At 44.0% G+C, this 16,679-nt stretch overlaps 1 protein-coding gene across 14 annotated transcripts in view; it reads left to right on the forward strand.

Moving 5' to 3' along the window:
• Nucleotides 1–16,679, forward strand: part of LOC102088218 (BEN domain-containing protein 5) — an 889,197-nt gene that overhangs the window by 552,352 nt on the left and 320,166 nt on the right. For 10 of the 14 annotated variants that reach the window (XM_065071424.1, XM_065071431.1, XM_065071433.1 and 7 more), the window contains one exon: nt 2,630–2,828. The exons of the other annotated variants lie outside the window; for them this stretch is intronic. In XM_065071424.1, the coding sequence (XP_064927496.1) occupies nt 2,630–2,790 (161 nt within the window). In that variant the 3' untranslated portion in view covers nt 2,791–2,828. Of the gene's footprint in view, nt 1–2,629; nt 2,829–16,679 lie in introns of those variants that run through there. 14 annotated transcript variants of the gene reach the window in all.

A 16,679-nucleotide genomic window follows, 5' to 3' on the forward strand; every position in this document is an offset into this window, starting at 1 on the left:
CCTTTTGGTGCAATCCTAACACGTGTGCTGAAGCAAAGATGTACTGGCCACATAAGGAATCCACTTTGTGGCTGTGGCTTAACCCTTGTCAGCTCCTGATGGGAAACGTGAGCGGTTACCCCAATACGCACTTGCAAACACGCAGTGAAAAGGAGTTATTTGCAAGCGGCCCATTGCAGGAGCTTTCTGGTTTCCCCGCTGTTTCTGCCACCACGGCTGGCAAGGCTCCTTGCCTGAGAATTTCCTCTTCTACTTCGGTCAGGGCCAGTCTGTTAAATTGCTGTTTTCTAACTCCCCCTGGTTTCTTCACAGTAAGTCTGGGAGTATCTTCCAACAGGTACATGGTGAGAGAGATGGGGCCCTTCCCTTTCCTCTCTTCGGTACCGTACCCTCTCCAGCCATTCTGCTCTTCCCTGTTTTCTGCTTTTTCTGTGTTTTCTGTCATATTTTGCTTCCAGCCTCAACTCTCATTTGAATTCTGCCATTCCACACCCTGGTTTTCCATGTTCCTCTTTCCAGTCTCCATTTCACCTTGTCTTTGGCTCCTTTTTTTGTTAGATGCAAGACTGTCCAATCTCCTCTTGAACCACTGAAGGTGCCTGCCCACTGTTTTAGGTGGCAGCAGATTTCCTTTATCAACAGTACTGGGTAGCACATAACCATGATTTTCCACATTGTTTTGTCCTTTGCATTTGCATCGATGTTAGCAGGTCTTGCCACATCGTGCCAGCAGTGTTCCCTGCAAAGCTAGAAGCAATCAAAGAAGTTATTACATTATGGAGAAGAAAACGAAACAAAAAAAATGAGTAGCAAGTGGACAGGTGTGAAATGCAAGGCAGTTAGGAGTTAACGTGGCCAATGCCTTGGATCAAGCTCACATCTAGAAGTAGAGCTCCTTGGTAGTCTTTGAGGTCTACTTGAACCTTTGGTCCAGTCAGAAACATGAAGGGGTGTCTGTATGCTCCTCCAAATCCAAAAGATGAAAGCAGAAAGCCCAGATCCCTCTTTTTAGTCCCTGAGCAGCATCCTAGTGTGACTGCTGAGCTCCTGCTTCTGCGGCCCCTCATAGGAATGGAAGGAGGAGGAAAAAGCGTGATGATTTTGGATCTGTGTGGGTCCCGCTGCTGAGAATCGCAGCTGCTGAATGAGTTCTGTCAAGTGGTTCTTCGCTTGACGTTGTGGCTAAATCGTAACATAGCCTGTGGTTTTGGGAAGTTCACCTTACCAGGTGTATCGGGTGCCACCCGGGCGCATTCCCGAGGTCGGTGTCGCACCGGTTCCTGTCCTGCGAACACAGCACTTGGCTTTCCTCAGCTTCTGGGTGATGTGCCCCTTCGTAGGTGTGCTGTTCAAACCATAGCTTATTGAGGAGCAGCATCTCAGCGATCGGGTTCCCTGCTGATTGATTTTATGTACCTTATATTCAGTAGATCTTAGAAGATAAAGTTTACATTGTTTGAGATGGTTTTATCGTTCTGTGGATCCAGGCTAGCTCATTTAAAATAGATTTTTGAACAACAGCATTAGTTTAAGTGTCTGATATCTCTGGCTTTTTAACAATCTGTACTGTGTAGTATGTAATAAAGAAATGAGAAAAAGTTGGATGCATGAGCACTGTTATAAACCTTGTTAATGCAAAATAACATGTTACAAAACTTTCGAGAGGTTTCAAAATGAACTACAAAGCATGCATAGTACTTAACTTTCATCATTTTTAATATGACGCATTAGAACTGTTATAAGCCGTGTTAATTAAGTGATAATCTGTAGCTTTCTGTATATGAAGCAGTAAACGGCTACTGGAGTAGATTACTAGGCAAAGCAGAACAGTTTGTTGAATCAGTCGGGGAAGCCCACACACCAAAACACAGGGGGTTATGTTCTGGTGTGTTGCGCCTCCGGTGTCAGTGACGTCTGCAGGGTCCTGGCACAGAGCTGCCCACTCCGTGGAGCAGGATCGTGTGCGCTTCCATTGCCCTCGGTGCTTTTGCAGTTACTACTATTGCAGGCTTTCTGTATCCACGGAAATTCCCAAAGTGGGTTGTGCACAGGTTGCGAGAAGATCGCCCTCGCTCTGAATAACCTACTCATAAGAGAGAAATACGCCCAGGGACAGGGCGGCCGGTAAAGATGCAGACATTAATGTATGGTCTACACATTGTAGAATAAAATGGATCAGTTAATGTCTTCTCCTGCCGGTTCCTGCTCCTCTCCCTGACCGTCGGCATTTCCTCGCTGTTCGGGAGGTGTGAAGGTGGAGTGACTCCCAGGAGACCGTAGATAACAACAGTTCTAGTGAGACCGGTCACCTGGGAGAAGGTTCTAAACCTGCTGTGGAGATTTGAGCAAATACAAGAGTTAGGCAGGCAGGGCTGGCACCGGAAAAGCTTGGACTTAGCTGGTATAGAAAGCCTATTAACATATAGTCACAGCCAGAGAGTTAAGCCTCATGAAAAATCTTGTCTTTAACAAGATAGCCAGTGAATCGATGAAAGCATCTGTTGTCTTGCAACAAATATACACAATGCTTACTCAGTGCTGTCTCTTGAGTAGTTAGGCCAACACAGGGCTGTGTTCTTGTCTAAAAATATCCTAATGGCTCTCTCCTTTTTCTTTTCTCTCTCCCCAGAATGTTTGTATGATAGAATAGCACAAGAAACCGTGGACGAAACCGAAATTGCACAGAGACTCTCCAAAGTCAACAAGTACATCTGTGAAAAAATCATGGATATCAATAAATCCTGTAAAAATGAAGAAAGGAGGGAAAGTGCAAAGTACAATTTGCAATAAATTTTGGATTTTTAATAAAGTCTTAGTGTTTTACTTAAGTGTTGGTTTTTGATTTGCGTGGCGTTTTCTGCTGATGGAAGAAGCTGGCTCGACGCGTTAATATCCTATCATGAATTCATTTCTTGAGCGGTTCTGTCAAAGCCTTTCCATGGTGTAACCCGCTTTGAAACCATGTACGATCTATTGTAAGTACACCCCCCGTGAAACCGTGCGTTTTCAAAGGTTTTTCTAATGGTTTACGGTATGTTACCTGCACTTCTGTATATAGGTTGTAATTCTGCAAACACCAACCCGGTTTGCCTACATTTTGCTTTACCGGAGTTAGTGGATCTGGGCTGCGCTGAACGGCTGCTTAGAAGGAAGAACTGTACAAAATCCTCTTTGCTATTGGAAATAGTTCTACTGTATTTTACAAAGTGTTTTTCTGAACTGAAATTTTCATCATTTGTTTTTATAAATCTTTGTTTTGATCTCTAACAATATATTTGGTCACAAACGCATAAAGAACGCTTCTTTTTCACTTATTTTCCTGTAGATCGATGACCGTTGCCATCACGGTTTAAAAAACGCAAACTAAGAACCCAAAGCTCTAAGCTGTAAAACCATGATAATTTATTAAAACAAAATCTAAGAGCATTTATTTTTCAGGCAGCAAGGCACTTTTCAGATACCTGGTTATGGCACGAAGCTCTTCAATATGTGATTGTTACTGCTCATTAAACGCTGTGGTTTTAGTGTATTTGCAGCTCCAACCTATTTAAGGATTGCCACACAATGGCAAGATTAGGTATCATAGAAAATTTAGTACCATTTCCCCTCAGCCCGTAATTTAACAGTGGACACTTTTAGCAAAAATTTAAGTTAAAAGTAATTTTCTACATTGAAGTTAGATTTGCAATGGAAGGTTGAATGGAATAATTCCTTGTGGGTTTGAATTACACCTCATTGTCTATAAGTGAAAGAAAAGAAAAGAACCTCAAGTCTTGTTTCATGAAGGATTTTGAGCATAAGGTTTTTAGAGATAACTTAGGGCCTGGACTGATGAATGTTGCGGGTTTGTTGTGTTAGTGATCTTGGTTAACCCTCCGTTTCTTTTCCGCACGCGGAGGTGATTTTCTGCCCGTCGGGTTGTGTGTTCCCGAGCGTCAGCGTTTGTTTCTTTTCTATAATCCCCTGCAATTCTGCGTCCTGTAAGTTTGAAAGACCATTCCGTATCCCATTCCTGTAGCACTGCTGTACCCGACGTTAAACCTATTTCCATGTCCCGTATGCATAGATAATATGGAAAGAAACGATGCAAAGAGTCGTCGTTAAAGGGGTGGATGGAAGGAAGGGGGAGGTAGAGGAGGAGTCGCCCCTATAGAACCGCAGTGCCTGTGTTGGAAGAGATGGAGGAAAACACCACGTTGTCTCTTCCCGTACACTGTATGTGCTTAAACCGTGTCTTAATTCAGGGCCTAAGTATTTGTTTTATGCTTTCTAAAGTGCAATCTAAATATTCCGTGCTGCATAACAGGTACACCCGCTTGCTCTGGCCTGTCCCGGCTCGCCCTTCCTTAACCTGGCACCGGTGGATCTCCCTGGTTCCCCAGGTTCGTTGTGGAGGGGCCGGTACCGATAGGACAGAGCCAGGAAACCTTCACAGCAAGGGATGGAGAGGAGCAGCGAGTTTGGACAGGGGCTTGTGCATCTTCCGAAATCGCTTCAACAGCCTCGCTTGTCTCCCGTTAATCTCAGCGTGTTCTTAGGTCGTGTTTAATGAACTGCGTAAGTGTTTCTACTTCCAGATTTGGGATGCGAAACAGCAAATTAGTGTTTATAATGTCAGTGCATGTGTCCTTTTATTAATTAAAGAACAAAATAGAGATAACATTGAAGAAACACTTAAATGGCAAGTTCCTACTTTTCAAGCAGACTTGTGAATGCACTATTATTTAGAGTAATAATAGGACAATGCACTAGTTTAGGGGAAAATGTACATCATTTCCTTGTTTTTTTATGGCTTTGGTACTAATGTGTTTTTGTTGTAACAGATTCTTTAATGAGACGATCCTGCTGCATTTCTTAGAAGATAAGCCTGTTTGAGACGGCGTTTTATGAAACCTGGGCAAAGCAGATTAGAATTTAATTTAATTAGAGGCAGGACTTCAGCCTGCCCCCAAAAATCTGGGATTCCGAGTCTTTCCACAGACGAGCATCATTCTTGCCAGATTTGTCCCTTCAGATGTCAGTGCTGCCGTGGCTGAAGAATTTCCATGTTGTCTTTGGGAAGGTGTCTGGGAATCGCTCGCGCCCGTCCTGCTGGCGGTTCTGTGGGCCCAGGTCCAGCAGGTGTTTCTAATGGGGTTGAACAGGACTATTTGGTAGCACAAAAAGGGTTTATTCCCTACAGTGTGTGGTGCTGTGGGGGCTAATTCTGTGTCCTGTGGACAGGGCAACTGGCATTTAAGGTGAGCACCACCTGAAGCTTTGTTGAGTTACAGGTATAGAATATATGAAAGGTAATATACCTCTTTAATGTGTTACAGCTCGAACGAGATCTTTGGATTTCTGGAAATAGGGTTTTGCTAATAATGAGGCGGTTCTGTGCGCTGGAGTTGTAAGGCAATGTGCGGGGGGCTCTGTGGTCAGGTGTGAACAAACAACACCTTTGCTCTTCTATCAGTTCATTACCCGTGTCTTTTCCCTCCCGTGACCCCGTATAAAGACCACACAAGTCTTCCCGGTGTGCGGGTTTCAAGCAGGACAATAGGCTGCGGTTGTTGTGTGTTCCAGCATTACCCAAGGAAAAACACAGACTCTAATGGGCTGTGCTTTTCTGCATAGAAATACCGATGTATAAATTAACTGTGAGCTGCGTTTCACTATGTTATACTGCATTATGGCCAACGCTGTTCTTGTTGATACATTAATTCTTCCATAATTGTGCCTGCCTGTGCATAATTTCACTTTGTTCATAGCGCATCTGCCATGAATCTACCACAGACTACGTGCAAATAGTGGCTCCTTTTTCCTGCTCCAGCTCGACTTGGTGCCTGTGCATCATGTGGAACAGCAGAGAATTTGGACATTAAAAGAAGTGGGTGTTCTTAGGCCCTGTAATGCCCCTCGTTCGTCATTCTCAGGTCTGCGCTGTGCCGTTACTTCATAGTGCAAACCTCAATTTGTAAGTATCAGAAAAACGCTGATTTAAGAGGAACTGACTTCTTGTCCTGAGAGATCAATGCACCCCGTTTACTTCTCTTTTTTTAATCAAAGAAGAAGATATTAATGTTATACGAATAATCTGATCCTTTGTTGCTACATATTGCTGCTGTGATTTGTGATATTTGTGACCTGATCCCTGTCAAAGTGCCTCAGTCACACTTGCAGAGAGGCAAGATCAGAGTTAACAAAAAGGGCTTTATGGGGAACGAGCTATTATATAAAAGGAAATAAACTTACCAGAGATTTTAATACCTCAGTCGATGCCTGGCCACTCATCTGAAACTAGAAAGTTAGTATTTGTTAGAGAAAAAACTTCAGGTTCTGCTGTTAGAGGTTTGGATGCAGTGATGCTTTATAGAGATGGGAGTGGGGTTTCATTGGTTGGTTTGGTGGTTGTTGCTGCTGTTTTGAACACAGCCAGACTAAAATACACCCGTAGTCCTGTCGAAGTTGAACTGGAAGTAGTAGGAGCTTGCGTTGGGTTGGCTGAGCGTGGCTGCCAAGGCTCGGTCTCCCTGGGCAGCTCACTGGCCCTGTGGTGCTGGATCTGGTAGGTCTCTATGATGCTGCTTTGTTGTCTTAAGCCTCAATTATTGTCCTCTTGGAAGTCTGAAGCAGCAATAAATTTAACGTTTTTTGGATTTAGCGCAAGTGTAAAGATAATTCAGCTTCATGCTTCCAGAATTTGTAGACCTTAAAAAACAATGATAAGTGTGGGTCGTTGTTAAAATAATACCATCTTGATGCAAAACCTCAAAGGGGTGAGAGTGTTCTGAACTGGGAGCATTGTGTATTAGCCGTGGCCTCGCTGCGTTACCTGCGTTCGTACCTCTTGGGGAACCCAAACCTGGCTGGATTTGGAAGGGGAAATGGGCTGTGCCACGTGGAGCCATGCTGAGGACTATTGCAATATCCCATCTCTGCTGTGAGAACGGACTCTTTCCAGAAAGAGACCGAGATGAGATCCATGAGATTCTGAACGATGTGGTAGTTTTCTCAGTATTCTTGAAAATACTTGTCATTCTGCGTGTGCCTTTAGTCTCGGATTGGTGAAGTCGGAGCATCGGTTGCTTAGGTTTCATTTGTGACATTTTTCTCATCGTAACAGTGTGGAGCTGTGAGGTGATTCATACAACGCCGAGGCAATAAAAATGTTATGAAGTGCAGTCATTGCATGTTTCATGCTCAGGAGCTAATTTTTAATTTCACCATCTTGGACACTTTTTCATCCCCTCAGGCTTCCTAAATAGGAAAGGAGAACCGTTTGGACTCGGAGAAGAGGAACAGCGCTTCGAAAAGGAATTCATTTACCTGGCCATTCACTTGCTTTACTTCTGCAATTATTTCTGCAGTTTATGTTTGAACGGTAACTCCCATCGCATGTGCCAGGTACCCGCTCGTCCAGTCCTGCATGGCATCACCATCCCGTGGTTGTGACTTCAGTGGTGTCCCCATAGAGAGGAAGATTCCTCAGCCATATGGACAAAGCTGCATTGTATCTGTATCAGAACGGGGGGAAGAAGCTGAACCTTCAGGGTTATTTTCCTTGTTGCCTTCTGACTAGAAAACTTCTTCCTCCTAAGGAAATTATTTTCTCCATGTTTAGTAGAATAGCAACTTCGTGTTTCTTCTTTATTGATAACAAAAACTTAAAGGAACTAAATTATCTTCTAATATATGTGTTTAATGAATTGGGCTAACTACTTTAATATTAAACTTTAGTGATTTGAAGTTAAAGAGTCACAGGAAATTTGCTGAACGCCCAAGAGCGGGGAAGCTGGGGCGACTTGGCTTTTATTGTAGTGTAACAATTGCTGGAAATCCCATGAAATGTAAGAGAAGAAACTGCACTTGGTGCTTGTCTGGCCTTTCTGGTTTGCATGAGCTTTCGTGCTTTTGGAGTGGAGAAAGATGTAGGATGTGGAGAAAGATGTGGATGTGGACAGCGTTGGGTTCTCGCCCTGCTGGGTGTGAGGGTGGATGGGGCAGCAGCACAGGGACGTGTGGCCACAGAGCCGGGTCACACTGGCGCCAGCCCCTGCCACGCGAGGCTCAGGTGGATGGAACAGCTTGCATGGGAGACTTTCATACTCTTTCTTTCATACTAAAATTTTTCTTAAAGCCTTCCCAGATGTTTATGTAGTATTTATTAAATTGTAGTTTCTTTTTTAAAAAAAACAACAACCCGTACTTTGATGTGTTTTCCATTTTTCTTGTACTAGCAGAATAGGAGTTTGATTCTCCACGTTTCAGTTGGGATTTCAGTCCACTGATACTTGAAAATAGTCCCTTTGGACACTTTGCACTGTGAGCCAGGTCACCATGGTCTTCCCTTTCTGTCCTCTGCAGGATTTACGCAGTTGCCTTTGAGGAATAACTCTCAAAATCAGCAGCATTGGGGGTGGATGGGGCAAAGCACCTGTCTCCCAAATTAACCTTCTATTTCCATGTCTTTTTTTCTTGTATGGTATGTTAAAATGCTTTGACACTTGCAGGTTTCTTTGTGGTAGCACGGACACTTCCACCTTTCCAGGATGTATGTGTGCTGTAAGTTCTGCATTTCCCTGTACATCCTGATGGGAAGGAGGAGCTGAGGATGTGGAGTTTGGGGCTAAGCGGGGTGAAGGTGATAGTGTAGCGTCAGTTCTGCTTTGGAGGACCATGTGAGGAACCATTCTTGTTCGGATAGGACAGACAACCCACAAGGGTGGATTTTCTCTAGGTATAGTTCCCTAAAGGCAACTCAGCCACCAAAGGTTGTTTCTTGCCACGTTGCTAAACACGTGCAACTTCCACTCTGGCTTCACCAAACATAAAAGTGACTGAGACCCACTCAGCAGCCGCCAAATGTGGAGAAGGAGCCTGTGTCTGATGGCACAGAGCCTGGGGACAGGTTGTGGAGGGGCCGCGTAGGCCTTCTCACCTTCTCACAGAGAATTACTGTGTGCAATTTACATGAACCCGGTAGCCAAAGAGCAAAATCTGAAGCAGTTTGAATGGCATTTAATGTTTCAATCTGTGATAAGTTTTATTGAAGTCCAATCAGTCTTACATGCCAAGAATTTAACCTTCAACAAGTAGAATAATGAGAGTTTTCTTCCGCAGCCAGGGACCTCTATCTCGTGCACTTACACAGCTGTGTTTACAGCTGTGATGTACTTTTATTCTGTATAAATCTGTCCGTGCCGTGCCACGAGTTGATAATTTCCCTGATGTTAGGCAGCCCAGCCTGTTTTCCTGGTCTTCCCTTCTCGTTTCTGTTCCTCCTGCGAGCGGGACGCGGTCTCCTGCGCGTCCCTTACGGGGAAGGACACGGAAGCGATTCAGGATTCCTCCTGCCCCGGGAGCTGCCAGGAAATGTTGCTCTTATATGAAGGTCTCAAAGTGGTAGGGTGGAATAAGTAGATCTTTCTGCAGCATCTCTCGGAAGTGTTTATTTTTTAAAGCAGGATCCCTTGCTTTTTCAGAAGCTCTGTGGCCTGGAAGTTGCCCACATAATTACGGTGCTGAAGTTTAGATTGTCGTTTCCACTGAACGAGCAGTGGAAAGCATCTGGCACTACGACAGGTTACCCTGATTTATGACTTCAAGTTGCGTTCTTTTTTCCATTTACTCTATTAAAACATCCACCTGTTGAGCTCTGAAAGCAAGAGCTGCTTCAAAATTCTGTGGTGTAAGTACAGTTCTTGAGAAGGACGTTCCCAGCAGCGGAGGTCCATGCCGAAGATGAGTGGAGGGGCTGCAGGCCGTGGTGCATCTGCTGCTGGGCCGTGCGGTGAGATGCTGCGCTCTCCTGCAAAGCACATCCGAAGGCTTCTCTTGGTTGCTCCTCTGAAGAGCAGCCTTGGCTGGACCACAGCGTGCTGCTTAGGAAAACAAGCGGTCTTGAAAAGGCATCAGTGTTAAATCCATCTTTTCCTTTAGTAGCTTATTCCAGTGGGTAGCTACCCCCACTGCTCAGCTTGTGCCTTATTTCTCTGTGAATTTTCCCATCTTAACTTCTAACTCTTGGTCCTTGATTTGTGTTTAATATCCCCTTATCTCAGTATTTCTCCACCTCGAGAACATCCCGATAGACTGGGTGACTTCAGTCTTCCACTGCCACACATTCATGAGTCATTTTTGTAATATTTTTCCATTATGTCTGCCCAAATTCATTTTAGCCTTACAGAAATACTTTATAGAAGTGAGTTCTTTATATTCTCTTATTTACTGTATCAGTTAATGTTTTAGGACACGCCACTTTGTGTTAGTACATCATATACAACAGTCTCAATTTCATTTTGTTGGGCAAACTTTATTTGCCCCGGAGGAAAATCTGATATTTAATTGATTGTTGACCAACTGATGTCCCAGTGTAACTCCTTTTTTACTCTATTATTAAGTACAGCTTTGTCATGAAAATATTGTTCTTAAGATTGAGTATTTATACTCTTTCTTCTTTGACTTCGTACCAGCTTCAAGATAGTTATGTAGTTTTCACGGTCGGGGATGCCTGTGAAATGCCAAAGGATGGTGAAGAGCTGCTATCGTTGTGCTGTTGTCCATGCTCAGAACAAGCTCTTCTGTGGAATTATTTCATTCTGGAGCCCCCAACCAAACCCGATAAAGAAATCAGGCCTGGCATTAGAAGAGCTTGCTATACATCAACTCTTGCTGTGTCTACTTTGATAAATTGAAGGTGCTTTGGGTAGAACTTACACGTGTTTTTTTTTTACCATGCCTGCTAAATAATTAATATTCTCAGTTAACGTCAGAGACAAGATGAGGAGCTGCCAACTTCTTCCACCGAGATAGCTTAATGAAAATTGTTCTTTGCCAGAATTTTGAAGGTCAAAACTGGCTTAAATATGTAAACAGCAATTATATCGAGGTAAAGCAAAAAAACTTGTAATTAATCTTTTTTTAAGTAGTCCCTTCCTTCCTTTGAGAATTTCAAATAGTGTCAGACAAGGTTCTTCTAGATTTCCTTCATCATCTCTCTGAAGATTCCCTGTTAATTAACTTAGTAATTTATAAATGTTATGAAATCATGTTCTTGGCTTATTTCTATTTGTAAAGGCATCAGCAAATTTGTGTACTACGCCTTCTGAAAAGTAATTAATGTTTCACTCTTAAAAGCCTATTGATATTTTTGTATTTACTATTGATTTGAAATTAATACCTCTGCCAGTTTAGGGCTCGTCGGCTGGTTCATCCAGGTTTCATACACACAGAACGGTCAGGACAGCATCGTTAAACTGATTCAGTTAAAATGATGACCCTCATCTGATGAGCTGAAGACAAATATAACGTTCCTCTCTCTGGGAATGACCAAGGGTGACCTGTTCCCATGGGATTTGGGTGGGCCTGGGTTGGTTTTCACCAACAAGAAGCTTAATGATGGGAGGGGTACAATGGGAGCGGTTTAAGTGTGAGTTGTGATACGGAGGGCAGAAAGCAGTTGATCCTTTGATGATCCCCCGGTGCTGCAGTGTTATCAAACACCCGGGCAGGGCCTTGGTGTGGTGTTTGGCAGGGCTGTGGGTGGTACAGAAGTTGCTCTAGTGGTCTCCCTGCTGATCTGGCTGATCCAGTCTCTTGTTCCGGAGGTCACATAGAACCCATGCCTGAGATATTTCACCTTGCGGTTCAAATGTTGACAGTTTTACAAGGAATGTACAGACAGTTCTGCAAGAGTTGGGGATCTTTTGTTGCTGGGTAACAATCAAACCCTTTTCTGGTCTGTGAAATAAACTTTAGACTAGTGGAGTTTTTTTTAGCAGGAGGATGTATTGTTGGCCCTATTTCCTCTGCTCTGCATGTGAGAATTACCTATGTGTTCTGTCAGGGACCTCAAATGCAATTATTGGAAGAATCAGATACAGTATGATTAAAGGAATTAATATTTTTTGTTATTCCAGGGTTTTCTCTTAATTAAATACTTCAGCAAAATTTCAGTGACCTCTTTTGAGAAGCGACTCATTGCATTTTAAAGGCTTTACAAGCAAGTCATCCCTTCTTGTCAGAGACATGGAAGATGAATAGATGGTTCTTGCCTGCGATTTCCAGTCTCAGGGGAAGTCCCTTTTGGCTGCCTGTGGTGACGCTCGGTTGCATCGCTGCTTCTAATCGCCTCCGGGCTCCTGCAGGACGCCAGTGTCCCCTCTGGCGTGACCCACATCCTCACAGAGCCGTGAATCCCTGCGCACCGGTGAGCGGAGTCTGAGCGCGGGCACAAAGTCCTGTTGTTGCTGATCCCGAGCTGTCTCCAGTGCCATGAGCCGTGTGCCCTGTTGTTGCTGATCCCGAGCTGCCTCCAGTGCCGTGAGCCCTGTGTCCATCTCTTTCTTGTGTCCTTAAACTCATCTGGAGCTATTTTGCCTGTAGAAGGATACAAATGAACTTTCTGTATCAAAGACAGCAGAAAATATGAGTGCTGCCTTGAGCATTGCGGATGCCGGGTGTGTTATTGCACTAAAAACCATAGAGGGATGTATTAAATAGAGCATAAGTACTTTATCAAATCAGAAAAATTCATACATCATAACATATATGTAATTTTTTCCTTGAAAGAGGGAATAAACCGTGATTCCAGCTGTAGCCTGGATTGCATTGCTGCAGGTCAAATCAATGACAAGTGTATCAATGTGTCAGAAAATTCGGTTTAATTTGGAAGGCTTAGGTTAATGGGGGAATAAGATCATAGAATGCTAGGGATTGGAAGGGACCTCGAAAGATCATCTAGTCCAATCCCCCTGCTGTAATTAAATACTACAGTCTGTTGTACAAAGGAAACATTTATACAAAATAAGACCAATTTGTTCATTTTAGGAAGTATCACACTCCTCTCCATGAGCGTCTGTTCACCGTGCCGTGGCACTGGAGGTGTCAGGACCTGCTCTTGGACTTTGTCACACAGGATGGAAGTTACTGGCCCCGTGCTGTCAAATGCCCAACATGGCACAGGTTCATCAGTTCCTATTTTGCTCTTTCTGCACGTAATAGCAGATAAGCCTAGAACATTGTTCTTCAGAACTTGATTATTTTATTTCCTCCCCATCCCTCCCGGCTTCCAGTTTGAATTTCCTCATGAGCAGTAAATGTCTATTTGTTCTTGAGCAAACACCACTGCCAAGTTCCAGCAGATGTTTTCTGACTTTGGAGAGTTGATGAGAGACCGGAGCCATTCTACCTTTGCTAAACTGAACCGTCTTTTCAATTTTGCTTGGGAGATACAGTCCCCAATTCATCTGCGCTCATCCCAGTCGGCTGCTTTGGCACTTGTGTGATCTTTCTTGATCAGTGATGCTTTGTGCTGAGTTTTATCTGGGGTGGTAACAGTACATTATGCAGTGACGTTATCTTTCTAGAAATGCCTTGCTCTAGAAATATCTCCTGCTTTTCACGGCTTTGTCATGCTGCGGGCTCATAATTCAGCAGTAATCGATGGCTCTGCTGAGGTTGCTGTCCTTCCTTGGCGTTCCTAACGTGCACCAGACTTCCTACCGGTCTGTAGGAACGTGTATTTAGGCTGTCAAATTTAATCTCACCTCCATAATTCTACTCCTGAAAAGGATTGTGAGGGATGTTTTCTTCCCATCTGATATTTCTCCGCTGCTGCATGATACTGGTGTTACCTTCCAGTGTGGTGCCTTTTGGAGGTGTCTCCAGGGCCGCTGCTTAACCAGTGATTATATAAAAACAACCCTGGCATTTACGCAGGTTTGTACCTATTCTAAAACTGTTTGCAAACATTTAATGAAGCCTCAGATTGTAGTAGTTTTCCTAACAGTAAATGACTGTTCATGCTCAGAAGTAGGGAGCTGGTGAGTTGTTCAGCATCATTCCTGGAGTCAGAAATGGGCACTGATTATGTCACCCCAAATCCTCTGCTCCACAAGTCAAATAACACTCTATGCTTTTTATCAGAAGACTATCCAAAGGCTTTTAGCAGAAGTGGTGTATGCCAGTGCAAACTGGAGGCTGGAAGGGAAATTTAACAGGAACTAAGTTTCCAAAACTCTTGAGTAGCTTTGAAAAGTGAAGCCTCAATATTTTAGCCATGGATATTTTGACAGATTTGTGTGCTTTGGGTACCATGTGTGTACTTTTCCTGGGTACTGTTACAATACCAGGCTGAGCTCTCCTTTGTTTTTCTCTATGTATTTATTAAAGCTGGTTAGCTTAGGTAAGCTGATAGTGTGTAAGGCCACATCTGTAAGTGCTGTTTCAGTAACACTGATCTTGAGCACTTCTGGCAAGATTCATTTGAATCTTTCCAAATCTTGAACTGCACGTGTAATATCTCTGAAAGAAAACACACAAATATCCTTGTTTCTCCCTGATGCCCCCATTCCCGTTTGTCATTAATCTCAAAGCGTCAAGTGATTGTAGATTATAGTAATAATGTGGGGTGAAATCTCCTAAGTAAACAAGTTACAGAGAGCGGGTTCGTGAAAAACAGAATGCTAAGCCTCACATCCAGCCGTGTAACACGGCATCTCTTGTAGTTTGGATTAGCGTGATTTCTTCTTCTTGACTCGTTGTGTTTCCCCAGAGTCCAAATCATATGTTTTTCCCTAGCAGTTGTCGGTGTGGGATTTGCACAGCCAAATCCACCCTCCTGCTCTGAGCCGTGGGGAAAGCACTCCACCTGTAAGCTGCTTAAAAACATACAGAAAATAGTGCAAATCACCTTTTTTCTCTGTTTTGAGTACAGGCTGACACCATCCCCATGGTGTACGTGGGCTGGGAGTAGCATTTATCCCTAGATAGCGTAATCTTTTGATGACAAAAGTTCAAATTTGCAATTAAATTGCTGCAGCTGATCATATTGTACTAACTGTTCCTGTAGGGGAGAGCATTTGGTCTGCAGCAAGGGCGAGGTTAAAGCTCTCCCCTGCAGGCCGATGGAAGTCACACCAGTGCAGGGTTTTGCTGTGGAAGCTGCAGGAGTTGTTCCCCACTCCTGGTGGGAACAGGAGTCCGAGTCCTGCAGCGGGTGAGGTGGGTGCCGAGGTTTGCAGTGCATTGTGGTGTGGGAACCCCACTGGAAAAAAGAGATTCGTTCCCATTTCCCACCATTTCACTTGAAAACAGAATGACCAGTTTTGTTTGCGGGAGTTTCCTATTGCAGTCACAGACCTGTGCTCGTTCACAGGGCCAAATGTGAGTCAAAGTGCCTATTTTCTCTTTATGATTCAGGATCGACTCCAGCAGTGTAATGTGCTCCCCGTGGTCCGTGCAGCTCAGGCGCAGCCCTGACCGGCCGTGATGTGGGACGCGGTGCAGAGCAGCAATCTCTGCCTATTATAGTCAATGGGAACCTTTCCAATGGGTTGCAAACCAAACCTGCAGAGAAGGAATGTGCCTTCCTAAGGGCTGTAGCAACCATTTTGCCGAAGCTGCAAGCAGATGGAGCAAATCGGAGGTGGCCTTCAGAGGAAGTTTCTTTAGTGAGATCTCCTAGTATGGTATGTTTGTAGCGCTGCACATTGTGAAGGGAATTTCTTCTGAGCGGCATTTAATCTGCTCTGATGTGGAGTGCAAACACTGTTCTGACATCAATCACGCTAACAACGCATTTGTACACAGAATAATAGTCATCCTTTAAATACGCGAATCGCAAATGCACGTTGAGAGAAAAAGATATTTAAGCAGTTTCAAGTCTGTGCTGCAATAAGTAAAGCAGCCATTGTATTCCACAGAGCTACATGCTTTAAATGCCTTACAGAGAAAACCAAACCCTAAAGTGAATCGCGGTAATAGAAAAGGAAGTGTTTACATATCTCAAAACATTCTGTACAATAATCATTCCTTCTTTTTAAATTTAATTTCAGCAAATTTGAGTCCAAATGAGATGAAGTTCGAAACATAAGCTTTCATGGGAAGGTACAATTCAGTGAGTAATCTTTTGCAGGTGGCTGCTGCTCGTTTATTATTTGTATTTCCATATTGCTTAGCAACCCCGGCCCTGGACCAGGACCTCGCTGCTGTGAGCGCTCCGCTAGCGCTGATGGAGCGGACGGGCGCTGCCTTGGAGAACGCGCTGTTCTGTAGTGAAGCCAAAAGCAAACTGATGATTTCTCATTCTGCCCTTTCTGAATGAGAAAAAGTGAAGGCAAACTGATAGTAGTGTGGTTATTGGTGTATCTCGTCAACTACTGAATCAACACAAATATTTGGGGGCCTGCGAAGCATGCAGGCTCAAATGCATGCAGGTCTTTTTCCAGATTTTGTGTCCTGCAGGCTAAAATGGGGAATGCAGCCCCTGGGAGCCGAGTGCAGGCCAAGCGGCTCCTCTGACCATTCGCTCAGTTGCAAATAACTGCTCATGCTTTGCGTGACCCTGCAATTCAAAGTGAACAGCCCGCCCTGTGTTGCCAAGTACTTACCAACACCTTCTCTGCCAGTGGCACAGCACCTGGATCCTTCAGACAACTGATGCATGCCACGCTACATACATTTACTTGAGAAATTATGTAAATTAACGTTTGCAAATCCATATCCCACTCCTCATTTATCCTCTTAAGTAGAAATGTCGTGAGTTGTGAGCTGGGAAAACCAGAAAAACTTTTGGTTTCAAAATCCTTTGATCAGAGAATCCCAAGGTAGATGGAGGTCAGATAAAACCGCGCTCGAGCACTTCGAGGAGATGCTGGATGCAGCGCAATGCCACCTTAGATAGGAAATGTGGTTGT

This window comes from Columba livia, chromosome 8 (assembly GCF_036013475.1).
Source record: "Columba livia isolate bColLiv1 breed racing homer chromosome 8, bColLiv1.pat.W.v2, whole genome shotgun sequence".
Lineage (NCBI taxonomy): Eukaryota > Metazoa > Chordata > Aves > Columbiformes > Columbidae > Columba > Columba livia.